The 14,169-nt window shown below is 39.8% G+C and overlaps 1 protein-coding gene across 1 annotated transcript in view; it reads left to right on the top strand.

Annotated features, from left to right (window-relative positions):
* LOC121315915 (rho guanine nucleotide exchange factor 10-like) overlaps positions 1-14,169 on the top strand; it is a 61,922-nt gene that overhangs the window by 27,884 nt on the left and 19,869 nt on the right. Inside the window, exons 12-18 of the mRNA XM_041250522.1 lie at positions 5,436-5,551; positions 8,511-8,638; positions 9,047-9,147; positions 9,901-10,022; positions 12,446-12,532; positions 12,648-12,871; positions 13,215-13,372. Of these exons, the coding sequence (XP_041106456.1) occupies positions 5,436-5,551; positions 8,511-8,638; positions 9,047-9,147; positions 9,901-10,022; positions 12,446-12,532; positions 12,648-12,871; positions 13,215-13,372 (936 nt within the window). The remainder of the gene's footprint in view (positions 1-5,435; positions 5,552-8,510; positions 8,639-9,046; positions 9,148-9,900; positions 10,023-12,445; positions 12,533-12,647; positions 12,872-13,214; positions 13,373-14,169) is intronic.

Genomic DNA, 14,169 nt, shown 5'->3' with positions numbered 1-14,169 from the left:
CTTGCCTGTGGGGGAGTTCGGGCACCCGATGGTGTGTTGCCCCTACCAAGAGGGAGAGGAGGAACTGGCCCAGGAGAGGAAGGGGAGGAGGAGGCAGAGAAGGGGAAATGGGAAGAGGAAGGCAGAGTTTCCACCAGCAGAAGAAGAATGCTGCTGGTTCTGCCAGAGGGAGAGGAGCCGTCTCCAGCGCCAGAGAGAGAGGCCCCACCGCTGTCTACAGAGTAGTAGGGAGAGCCGCACCAGTCCCCTGCAAGTGAGGGAGAGCAGCACCAGTCCCCTGTAACAAGGGTAGACTACACGCTGCTCTCACATCCACCGCCAGGAGACTACACAGCTCCGTCACCTCCATCGGCAGGAGCAGGGCAGGAGGGAGATCCGCACCAGTCCCCTGCAAGTGAGGGAGAGCTGCATCAGTCCCTTGTAACGAGGGTAGACTACACACTGCTCCCACTTCCGCCGCCAGGAGACTACACGCCTCCGCCACCGGCAGGAGCAGAGCAGCAGGAGCTGCCTCTGCCTCCTCCACCGGCAGGAGCAGAGCAGCAGGAGCTGCCTCTGCCTCCGCCACCTCTACCGCCAGGAGCAGAGCAGCAGGAGCTGCCTCTGCCTCCTCCACCAGCAGAGGGTGAATGCCTGCTGGGTCCCTGTCCACCAGCAGAGGGTGAATGCCTGCTGGTATCACTTCCCCCACCATCACAGGATGAATGCCTGCTGGTATCACTTCCCCCACCACCACGAGGAGAGGAGCTGGAGCTGTCTCTGCCTCAATCACCATCAGGGGGAGAAGAGCAGGAGCTGCCTCTCCCTTCACCACAAGGGCCTGTACTAGATGCTGGCATTCCTCAGCAGCCCTTGCATGGGCTGCTGAGGGAAGCACGGGGAAGAACCGCCCAGCCGCAGTGGCCAAGAAGAGGGCCAACACACACCCGCACCCCAGCTTGTCCTGACTCCCTGCCTCGCTTCGCCAAGGATGCCTGTCGCGTCGCATCGCCCGGGGCTGCCTGTCGCCCCGCATCGCCTGGGGTCGCTGGAACTGCTTCGCCAGGGTTTGCAGTCAGCTCTGCTTGGCCGCAGGGGTCACTGTGGCCGGAGCCCCACCAGAGGGAGCTGCCGGCTATGAAAAAGGGGGGAGAGGTCAGGAGACCACCCATCCCCGCAGCAATTTTGCTGCAGGAGTTCTAGGGGATGGAGTCCCCCCAGAGGGAGCTGCCGGCTATAAAGGGGGGAGAAGTAACGAATATGTGACGAAGTGCCCGCCCCTGTGTGTATTTTCTTTTATATGCTGCATGTGGTGTGTTAAATGTTGGTGTATAATCATTGGTACACGGGATATAAACGAGTCTGTGTACACAAGTGTTTTAAAATGTATATTTGTATTTAGGCACAAGGATTGCACAGCACTTCACGTGCAAGTAAAATGTATGTGAGCACGGGGAATTGCACTTTATTAATTCATGTGCAGTTGTACCACGACTCCAATTGAATGATTGATTAGCAGTCGAGTCTCGGTACAGTGTTCGGTGAGTGGAGAACGGGATTGGAGACAGAGGTAATAGGAATAAATAATAAAATAATCATTGTTAAAGAAGCTCACTCTGTTTTGTTTAGTGATAGTCCATTTTTTTTGTCTGTTTATTTTGGCTACTAGTGCCGTGTTCTGTGTTTTTGTTTGTTACCACTGTTTATTTTCTGTCTGTCTGTTCATTCATTAAATGCTGAGCAAGACCATTCGCTCAGCTCCACCAAACTCCACCTCTGTCTTTGTTTATTTTCCTGTTTCTGCTCGGACGTCCCCCCGTCTTTGTAACAGTGACCTAAGTTCTTTTTCTGCTATTTCAGCAATTGTGTGTTGGATTATATCAATTGTGCTGACTATCATTCGCATAGGGTGATTTTCTTTGTGCATTTTAGGATTTCCTCTTGCTATGCCTGTTCTTGCATTATGTGGCTGCATGTATTTTTTTTATATATATTATATTTCGAATCAGCTCATTTATATAATTTTGGATGATTATTAAGCGTATGTTAAGTCAGGGAATATATTTTATATATTTTGCAATATATTTGAAGGTAGAAAATATATTTAAAAATATGTTGTAATATATTTCATCTTCATAAGGGATATCTCTTTGTATATCCCTCTCATAAGGGATATAAATTTGTCTTCTATAAAAAGCCCTTCCATTTTTTAACAGATTAGTGTAGAATGCTGCTCATAATATACAGCATATGTCTTCTTACATGGTTGGCCTTTCTTGATGAAATGTCTTCTAGTTGTGTTAACAAACATTGACTGTATCTGTGCAATCAGCGGTTGCATTTTAACTCTGTAATAGGTGTGTGTGTGTGTGTGTGTATGTATATATATATATATATATATAGGCAATTTATTTTCTTGGAGCACAGTCCAAATAATCTTCTCTGAATAGTTTCATGGAGGCAGCTACAGTAACCATGGTTACTGTAAAGGAGCATGTAGCTGTGAATCAATGCAAATAGAATGTAGTGTGAATCGGTGAAAAAACTGCAGTTGCATAAGATAATTTGAAGGAAATTTGCAGCCGTGTGTAATAAAAAAAACATGTATATATGCTTTAAGAATAGCGATCCAGCTCAATATACAGTTTTGTATATGTGTTTTCAATATTTATTATCAGGCTTACATTACAAATCTCTCTCTCTCTCTCTCTCTCCTTTGTAATATTTGTCTTATTTTCATTGAAAGGACGGGAACTGAAATACAGTATAGTAATATGAATACACTAATCTGTGACTTGTCTTTGTATTGTAGTTTCTCAAACTAAATTAAGGATAGTATTACTGGCACTGTAACAACGTTTCTTTTCTTCCCAAGTTATATACAAAACTTTGGCCTACTTAGAAATGGTGGCGTCCACATCTTGTGGTCTTGAGTCCTGTTTACTTGCAGTACTTGTGTTCCTTATAGGAATCAGGCTTGCATCCAATAAAGGGAGGGGGAAAACTTATGTACAATAACATGCATATAGGAAAGAGTCTTGTAATACATGTTCCAGCATTATTTTACAAGACCAGCAGTTACAAATATCTAACCTTTTAGTTCCAAATTCCGTGATGTAATCGTGAGGAATGGTCACATGTTCAATGAGTGTTATGATAGGTGTTTCTCACTCTTCTTTGTCCAGTTCTGGTACATCCCCCGCAGAGAATTATTGTTAGCAAATGCTGGTACATTGTGTCTCAATCTCATGAGCATTTCTATTGCATGTTCTGTTCAGCCTCACCCATCTGCAACCCTATAAGCAGGAGGAGGTCATTCTACAAAATGAATGTGACCAGATTTACTTTCCCCCTTCCAGGGAATGCTGACAGAACTGCTGCTTCAAACATGTCAAATAATGGCCATAATAATGTGACTATTGATTATCATACGGTAGGATGCAAAAACTGTCTGTACTTATTGCAATGGGCCTAGTTTTTCTGTACAAAATTCTAATCTAAAGTTTGAAAATAATTTACGTGATTTATTCCAGAGCATTCAATCATACAGTATAAACCATAAATGTCTTGTTGTCTAGATGGAAACACTAAATATTTATTGTGCAGTGAACAGTAAACACTTTGTTAGTAATACTTTTAGACAACAAAAAAAAGTAATGGAGAAAAAAATGCAATCGGACAAAATATACTATCACTTAAAGGGATACATTCTATTATTTACATTTCCCTAATGATTACATTTCTTGTATGTTTTAATGTCCTGTTATGAGTATTGTATATTATTCTCTATTGTCGATTTTACTGTGTGTGTCACACCTACATTTTTACATGTATCTAGAGAGACACTTCTCTAATTGTGATAGTATGTGTTTAAGAAATAATTACTACAGAAATTCAGTTTTGGCTAACTAAAGGGTCAATTTGTTTAACCTATAATCACTGGGATAAGCCACTGCTGGATTTTATTAGAACATTTTACATGTCCCCTGGATTGCATCAACCACCAGTACGGCGCTATCCTATGATTACCACTAAAACAGTTTCATGCAATTAAGGAGATTTTCCCGGTTCTGTAAAATGCTCACAGAAAATCCAGCTGTGGCTTATCCGGACAGGGTAAAACTTGTTCAAAACAACCTCTTCTTCTCTCTACATTTTAACCCCTGATTTTAATGTTACATACAATCAGGCACCTACCTGCAGAAGTGATACGTCAAGCATTGGAAGAATTAAAAATAAACCAGTTATGTATTCCCCCCTGCAGCTAGATAACATGTAAATATCCTGAAGAGAAGTTAAGAATACATGGAGGGGAGGGGGGGGGGGGGGGGGGGATCTTACTTTTAATAACTTTATTGAGTCTAAAAAATAAAAAAAACACATTTTATCTATTTGCTATCTTATCCTGTCCAAAATAAAGCTGCCTTTTGTGACCTTTTTTTCTGAAATAAACTTTTTATAAGCTAGAAACAGTTTGCCTGGCTTTAGATTCTGGGTCTCATTACAAACACGAGTTTACACAATCTGTTTGCACTAAAGAAAAGGCATCTTGTTGGCAATTTATGAAGGAAGCCTTGGATAAAGCTACCCTCGTAATTTTCAATTTGGCATTTGTCTGGAATATACGTGGAAAAGTGAAGCAGTGTTTTTTGTTAAGGACAGGACTGAGAGTGTAACAATGGTTACTTTGTACCTTGCTTTCAATTACTATGCAGCACACATAGAGTCTAAAGTCGTGAGAAAAGAGTTTGTCCTTTTAAAGGGGAGTTAAAGATTAACTGAATCAGGATGTATGTGCTTCAAACTTGAAAAACTGTTTTCCATTTGTACAGTAGCATGCTGTTTTTATTTGTCTTGCCACAAAGCATTGATTTTAAAGACTTGGAATTAGAGACTTTCATTGTAAATAATTAGGTCTGATGGGTTCAGAATGTTAGTCTTTTAGACGGTTTGACATTGCTGCTAATTTTATTCTAAAATAACTTAGAAAGGTGGGTGGCCAATTCCCACCAGCCATCAACTGTGCAACTTTTACATTATGCAAACCACATGCAGTTTGGAGTGAAAATAGTCTGAAAATTTCAAGTACTGGGTTTAATAAATTACAGCTGTACAGTATTCGCTGTAGTGGTCGGAATCATTTACTTCTAACTGTCACTCAACTTCAGTTTGTCTTCTGTCAACAATAATCCAAAGAAGCTACTGTACATACATGGATTACATTTCATCTCAAAACATGTGCATGGAGGATTATGTTAAAAAAAGGTTGGAATTATTCAACAGTAAAGGCAAAAGGCTTAGGTCAATCTGAGTTCAAAATGCACAAAATTAAAATGCTCTTAATCCAGTATACATTATAGTATTGGATTATTCTGTTTTTGGACTTTGGAAATTTGTCTCTTTTTTAAGTTTTGTAACTTTAAAGTCATTTTAGGATGTTTTCCCTTTTATTTCAGGCAAACTGTATATGGGTCCAGGGCAGCTGTACCAGGATTTGCAGAATTTAATCCATGATCTGAATGTTGTTAATCAGATAACACAAATGATTGGAAATTTGAAAGGCAACTACCAGGTAAAGAAGGATATTTTTGCATTTGAGGGAACTATTACGCCAACCACTATGTTGGTATTTGTAGGTTTATTAGACATTTAGTAGGCTTGCTACTATAAGTTTTTTTTTTTTTTTTTTTTTTTTTTTTTTTTTTTTTGCAAATCTCTGTTTTATTTTTGGAAGAATTTACCATCTTTTCCAAAGATCAAAGTAGTCGACACTTTACACTTCCACCAGTTTGCTTTCCACCTGCTTCAGAATGGTCAATACCTATATACACCAGTATAAAAAGAGATACAGCACTTAAGATCCAGTCACCCTGACTTTCAACATGGAGCCTGTATTAGAGATGAAGTCAGCCTTGTTGGAAGCTGAGTGACAGTTCCAGAGGTCACCAGAGGGTGGAAGGGGGGGGTGAGCAGAGGAAAGGGGGAGAGGCAGGGAGATGAGGTTAGAGGAGTTACATTTGCCGCAGGAGAGAGGACAGGGACAAGGGGAGAGGATTATGGGGGTATTAAAGATAGTCCTGGTAGGGAGCAGTAGAGGAAAGGAAATAGAAATGGATATGGGAGAGGGTGGAGCCGAGAGGGAGGCGGAAACAGACAGGTACAGGAGGAGCAACAAGCATTAAAAAATAGAGACGAGAAAAGGAAGGAAGTGTATACAAACCTGGTTTGGAGTTGGAGCGTACAGTTTGAAGTGTGGGTAGAGAGTTTGGCAGCCAGTCCTCATTGGCCTGTCCTTGTGTGGACGACCACAGTGTAGACTAACCGGCCCTTAGGTGATGAGGGCCTTCGGTGAGCTGGCGCACTAGGTTTGCTTCGGTGCTTTATATAATACCAGAGCGATCGGTCTGTCGACAGCTAGCCTTGCTGCAGGGTTGTTACTGCAGACGCCGACAGTTGAGAGCAATCGTCCAGTTTGCAAATTCTGCAAAGACAACACATATATATATATATATATATATATATATATATATATATATATATATATATATATATATATTATATTTTTTTTTTTTTTTTTTCTTTGGGTATTTTGGGTATTTCTGTTATATTCATTTAACAGTGTACAACATTTTACAGCTATGTTTCCTCGTCTAACATCTTGTCCCTTGATGGCTAACTGGAACACTGCAGCAGCACTTGCAAAACCTCTTAATCAATTTCAGATTTGTTACAAAAAGCTTTAAGTGGGCCATTTAAATTTTTTTTTAATTTTTTTTTTTTTTTAAAGCGTATCGATTTGCTGGATCAGAAGGCACACTGGGTAGGGTCTAGGCTTCAGCCAAGTACTGTAAATGGAAAACTGTTGTTAAACTAACGAAATAAAATTAAAATACCATTGATTGGTCATTCAGTTTTTATATTACAGATACATTACAGGATAATAGGTTTCAGTTATTGAGACTAAACACTTCTAAATTTTCAGTTTTAATCGATAAAAAACTATTTAAAAAAAGCCTAGATACAAAAAAAAAAAATGAAATCAATTCACGTTGACTTTACCCTTTTCCTATTAAAAAATAAAACCTACTACAAAAATAATAAATACATTTCCCAGTGCTGCGAGGGAATGTCCCGCCTTCCTGATATGCATCTGTCATTTGATTTGTTCTAAATACTTTAAACCCGCCCCCAAGTACTGAATGACAGCACATTCCTACATTTCTATTGGGACTCCGCTTGCGAGATTTAAAACAAGGCTTGTTAGCAGGATTTCAAGCTGTATTACAGTTATGATACGGAGGATTTAAAACAGAATTGTAGTGAAATGTACAAAAATGCATACACACAAAAACCCTAAAAGAATATGCCTGTGATCATAGGAATTTTGTTGTGGAAGACAGCAAAGGAAGGTACAACTTAAGTGTCCAAGTACTGTTGCGTTACTACTATACATATTTTGACTGGGAAAAAAACAACAAAAACGCTCAAGCGTTTTGGAAAGTAACCAAAAAACACTAATTTCATACAGCATATCAAAAACGAAAAGCCCCGAAAAAATGCATAAAACTCTAAAATAGTTAAAAATAGGCACCAAAAAATACAATTAATAAAACCCGAAAAGCAAAAGCCCTACCTGTAATGTATCTGTCATATAAAAATTGCATGACAAATCAATGGTATTTTAATACTGTACATATGTAATGCACAAACAAATACTGTAACAAACAAATAATCATCCAAGAGCTTCAGAACCAACAGTAAAATAAATTATACTTTTTTGGGGGCACAGGTGGTGTTTCTGATTTAACTGGGGGCATTTCTTCCCGGATGATTTAGTTTTCAATTGACATTGCATACTAGATAGTTAGTTACTTTTTACCTTAGACATGTTCAGTCACCACAGTTGAACCATCAATGGGAAGAAGATAATAATACTATTTATTCCAATAATAAAAAGACCCACAACATGTGTTCTTTAATTTTAAAGTGAGGTAAGTTCATGTCTATTTATTTTGTTGCAAAACATGAACCCTTGGCAGCTGTAATTCCTTGGATAAGACCATGTAAATTTAAAAAGCTCGAAATCTTTCTGTTTTTGCTTTACTTTTGGCTGATTTACTCGACATTCTGGTCGCATTTTAATGAAGTTGGTGCTTGTTGACTGTCACAGAAGAGATTCAGCTGGAATTGTGACACAGCAGGGTGATGCAGCTGATCACTGCAGAATATTGTTCTGGAGCTGTGTGAATGGTTTATGCAATATAAACTGTTTAATAAGAAAATGTTTTTGCAGTGTAACTTTTAATAACACAAGGTCCAGTTTAAATGTGGTTCTTTGTAACCGAAGTACGCACACTGTGCAAGTCAAAGGTTTGGTTGGCACATGTGTTTTGCATTACAGTAGAAATTGCAAATGGCACATTCTTTTTCCATTCCTCCTCTTATTTCTTAGGATAACGTCTTAAACTGGCATGAGGTTTATTCCTTTTTTTTCTCAAATTTGTATTTATCCCTTTTCTGCATGTTTTTAGAACCTTAATCAGACAGTGGCCCAGGACTGGATTTCTGGACTAGAAAGGCTGATATTTAAAAAGGAGGAAGAAATAAGAGCAGCGGATCAATGTAGAATTCAATTCCAACTCCCTGGAAAGCATGAGAAGTTAGTACTTTATGTTAAATAAGTTCAGTATTTAAAATGATGAGATTTGGTTACAGCGTACACAGAGATCATTGTAGTCTTAACAGAAAAAGACTTGATTGGGGGAAAAAATCGATTCAGAGGCACACTGGGCTAAATCTGTGTTCATTCTTTTGAGAACATTTGTTCATCTCTTCATCAGCAGTGTGTAACTATCAATTTGTAATACCTTTCTAACAATTGATGTATTTTTACAGATGAAGCAATATAGCATTACCCTTCTTTCCTAATTGCTGGAGCTGGCATGCTGCAATATGATCAAGCAATATAAAATATGTATTTTCGATTTACATTGGCATCAAGTAATGCCTGGGTGACCTTTGCTTTTAAAGAGATTAACAATGACAGTTTTGTATCTCTTTTTGGCAGGTCAGGAAGGACTACATTTTTTACAGCAGTGTTTAATACATTTACTCCCTCCATCAAACAGTCCTGGATAAGCAGTTTGCAGATGGCAAAACTAGCTCTTGGTAAGATTATCTTTCCCCAGGATCTGATTGTGATCCCTTTTTTAATTCATTGTACTGCAGCCATCAGGAGCTTGATATTTTTATTTTATTTTATTTTTCCCTCCTTAGAATGGCAGGTTAGTATAACGTTGATTTTACCTTTTTTTAAGGCTGTAAAGTATCGTGTGTGTTTTTTGTCTTTTTAGAATTTTCAGATTTTTGCTTAGCATCTTCATGATTACTTCATTGCTTTAAAATATAAATATTGTTTCTGCTTATTTATATGTTGGTAAGAGCAAGCAAAAATGGTCTATAGGTATTTCATTAATATCATTGTATGAAAAACATCAGCAACTACTGTGCACACCTGGAAGCTTTCAGATTGAGAATATCATTTAAAAAAAAAAATAGCTGTAGTGAAAATTCAAAATAATTAAGTCACATTTAGCTACACTGTGCAGTGCATTGAAATACATTTTACAATAACTCCTGTAAGAGAGAGGTTTGATGGCATGTCACACTGTATGTGGAAACACACGTGATGTAAGATCTGTGTAAATGGCAGTGTTGTATGATGCACTGCTGTTTAGAGTCTGACCCCTGATGTTTAAAGCTCTATAACTGTTCATGCAAATAAGCCTGGCTGTTAACATCTAGCCTTTTCTCTAACATTTGTGATACCTTTATGTAACTAAGAATTATTGTATGTAATAATTGGGTAGTAAAGGTATTCAGTTCAAAAAAATATTACTTTTACATTTATTTATATTGCAGAGGAGGAAAACCAGCAGGGATGGTTTTTTACAGAGGACGATGGGAATCGGATAAAAAAACAGAAACATCCACTTCTTGTTGGGCAGATTCCAGTTGTTATATCCAAATTACAGGAGTATAAGGTAAGATCCCTTTCAAGTACGAAATGTAACCGTTACTGAATGGGAATTTACCTTTTAAAGACCTGAAACCTGAATAAGATATAGCAAAGCTGCTCAACCAAGCCTGTGACGCAGTTACGCCCACCCCGAGGGTATAAAGGATTGCCTGCACAGATCTCTGTGCCATTTTTCATTTTAAGAACTGACCTGACAGGAGAGCCTATTCAGATAAGTACTTGTTACTTTTACTGAAACAGGCATCCTTCAAAACACACGTCCTCCAAAACGTGTTCCTGCCAAGCCATCATTTTTTGCACTGCAGATCCACAGGACCTATAGTGCTGGAGGACAACACAGATCTGATTGGCTCCACTGCAGACCCGTAAGCGCCATATCAGCGACAGGGGTCACTCGTCCGCGGTGAACCATGGATTCAGAGGCCAATCCACCTAGTCTTTGGACTGTGGGAGGAAACCCGGATTGCCCGGAGAAAACCCACATGAACACAGGGGGGGGAACATGCAAACTCCACACAGACAGACCCCTGAGGCCAGAATCGAACCCAGGACCCTGAAGCTGTGAGGCAGCAACGCCAACCACCGCACCACTGTGCCCCTCCCAATGGGTATTTGGTCTCTTTAAAAGCATTGTTATTATTATTTTCATCTGAGTAAACGTAACACATTTTCACAGAACATCAGTTGCTTGTTTACATACTTGGCTTGTACTTCTGAATCTAGCAGAACCTGAGGCACCGAAGAGATTAAGCCATTCGGAATATTGTTACAGGTACCCGAGAATACTGTGGCTAAGTGATTGCTAATGCTGTCGTAGTCAGAAATCATAATTGCCTCTTTTTGAAGAATTGGTGCCTTCAGGTATTTCTGGTTTCACCTCCATTGTTTCTGAGAAAGCTCTTGGAAATTGATTCATAACCAAGTCGACTACAATGTATTTAAGAGCAATTCGAAATATTACTTTGAAGTTCTCAATATAATTTGAACTGACTCTATAATGAGCAATATCGCGCAAGATTTTGCTACACTTGGACCCTATCCTAACATTTATGTCCCTCCTCTGCTTACTCGTGATTGGACACCTGTATAACAAGGGGCAGATCTTTGACTCTCCCATTGGTTAAACCTACTAAAGACCTTCAACTGTTTGTCCCGCCTCCTATGGTGGATTCAGTTGCCGCATTGTTACAGACACCTAATTTAGTGTGTGTCCAAGGATTATCTACCCCAACATAGTGTCGGGTCTTGGAGGTGATCCTCAAATGTGCCTATTCATCCAGTGTGTTTGCCGCACGGCTGGGCAAATTTAGTAGTATTCTAGTAGCCAACCAGTTCTATTTGCTGAGGTCCCTTTCTGACAGTCACAGGCCCTCACCACAACAGCTGGATAAGCTGCACCTGATTAATAAGAATCTGCTTCGTCTGTCAAGACTGCACAGACAGGCTGGAGGTAGAAATTTGGCTGTGCTGGTAGCTGCATACAGACAGCTTTAGCTTTCCCAGGCACGCATGCCTGACTGGGGGGAAAAAGCAGTACTGTTGGATGCCCCTATTACACCAGGCCATACCTTTTGGTCCTGCTGTGGATCTCTCAGCTCTCTGAGTGCATGAATCCATGAAGGAGCTGGTGCGACCACCCCTAGTGTGCAAACCAGTAGCAAACTGGCACCCTTGGCCAGAGCAGCCTGCCAACTACAAGAGGTGGTGTTCAGAATCGGCCCGCGGCTGCTCGCCACGGAGGCTACAATGGGTTTTGCCGCCCTGCGCAGAGGCAGAAGCCTCAGGCCAAGCCACAAGCCATGCAGCAGCCCTAGGAGTTTGCTGCCAAAGGCCCAGGGCCCATTTTCAGGGAGCTATCTGGAATATTGGCTTACTACCATTCAGACCAGCTACTCCCTGTAGTTCAATCACGGTCATCCTTCCTTTTGAGGCATGACTAACATCCGTCATGGACCCACAGGAACCCTGGTTCCCTGAAATAGAAATGTAACCATTAACCTTCAAGGTCACTGCATCCATGATTGCAGCAGGCTTGAAGGGAAAATGCAGCTGAGATCTGTGTGTATAGTCCTTACTACCTTTGGGGGGCGGGCATGACTGCGTCATAGGCTCGGCTGAGCAGCTTTGCTTTACCTTATTCAGGTTTCGGGTCTTTTAGGAGGTAAATACCCATTTGGTAATGGTTACATTTCTATTTCAGGGAACCAGGGTTATGATAATAACCTAATGTTCAGCAGCTTTACAAAAGTTCAATGCAGTATATTGTGTAAAAGCCTAGCAAAGATTTGCACATCACAATAATTGTGGTACATCATGGTGTGACTGGGTACACCCCACTGTATTACATATTTATTGTGCATAACATGTTGATAACATTTAAGTTTGCTTTTTAAGCATCAAATGCACGTTCTGCTTCTTTCCTACAAGGTGGCGTGTGCTGTTCATAACCCTGAGTCTTACTGTGGCTATGATAATGTACCTGACTCTCTCTCCAGGGGACATGGATGTCTGTGGGTAAGTTGAAGCCTGAAATCTTTTTGGTGGTGTCTGTTTCTAGAATGTCTGTTCAACGTTACTGTACGCAGGCAATTCTACACTAACACAGCTCCCTTGCCTTCATTTATCATAGATTGCTAGTTGTACCAATCAGATGGGACAGATATCCATTGTGACACTTCATAATTCAAACCCCAAAGTTACTGAATGTTTTAATGTGGAGTCTCGGATTGTGTCCATGGTGCACATCACAAATGAAGACAAACGGGAAGTGCCAGAAACATGTCCCGACTCTGAACCTGCAGCAAGAAAAGCAACAGATTTCCCCACCATCTGCCTGGGCATGGAGGAAGGGAGGTACTGCAAAAGCATTCTTTTTAGCGTAATTGTATTTTTAAATTAATGTATTAAGTGCATTAATGTATATAGAAACACATTAATTTTTATTAAACTGATAAACTACTACAAGGTTGTCTTTCTGTTTCATGTTACTTAGACCTGATTTAGCTGAGCTATTGAACCATGTTAAGTTCTTTGAAAAACTTGTGGCATTTAAGTTGAGAATTTGTTATTTATGTATGTTTGTTTGTTTACTTACATTGATTTTGCAATTGATTATCAATTATGCATTTAATTTAAACTTTATAAAAATTTAATTATTTATATGCCTTATTATATATATATTTTTTTAATTCCCCAGCATATCAGTTTATAAAAGTAGTCAACGTTCCAAGAAAGTGCGTCTTCAACATTTCTTCACACCAGACAAATCCACAGTTATGAATCTCACGTACAAGTCTGAGTGCCTGTATGCTGGCCTAGTGAGTGGAGCCATTGCAATCTACACCAAAAGAGAAGGTTTGTTATTGGATAGCAGCAACTTACTGTAGCAGTGTGTGTGTGTGTGTGTGTGTGTGTGTGTGTGCGCGCTCGGACATTTTTGTTCATTTTATTAACTTGTATTGGCAGTGGTTGATTTGGTTAGCCTAGCGACATTATAGCACTAACCTGTATAGTGTGGACATACAGTATTAGTGCAGAGATGTAGATTTTGCTCTGCCAGCGTGATGGTATCGACATCACACGGGTGACCATGTGTCACTCCATTTCATGTCAACATTTCTCATAGCAGCACTATGAATTGTGAAGAGGACAGCAGTAGGCACAAGGACTACTACAGTACGTTCATTAGGATATTGTTTCATAATGACTGCTTTTTTACAATACAAACTTAAGATTGTCAGTAATATAATCTTTTATTTTCCTTCTAACCCCAAGTTTTCTTGTCCACACCCATCATTAACATCTTGTGGAAATGCAGCCTATATTTAAAGGTAGCCAAAAAAAGCCAAACCACATCCGGATTTCGATTCCTATGCGAAGCTTTTAATAAATGCTGACCGTTGTTAGTTATGCAAATGTGTCTTGCCCTAAATTTCATGGGCTTAATCTACATAAATCCATTCTGTTTTTGACTCTTCAGTTTACCTCTGTCGAGAAAGATATTTACAAGGGAAAGATTTCTTATGATACAATACAAAGAAAGCATCATGTGAATGAATAGTCTGAAATGCTTTTTCCTAGATCCCTTCCATATTCATATGAACATATGCTATTTGCGATGGAGGTATTTAATTCTTCTGTCAACACACTGA

Source organism: Polyodon spathula, chromosome 5 (genome assembly GCF_017654505.1).
Source record: "Polyodon spathula isolate WHYD16114869_AA chromosome 5, ASM1765450v1, whole genome shotgun sequence".
Taxonomy (NCBI): Eukaryota; Metazoa; Chordata; class Actinopteri; order Acipenseriformes; family Polyodontidae; genus Polyodon; species Polyodon spathula.
Note: the sequence above shows the minus strand (reverse complement) of the source record. Positions and strands in the feature narration are given on the sequence as shown.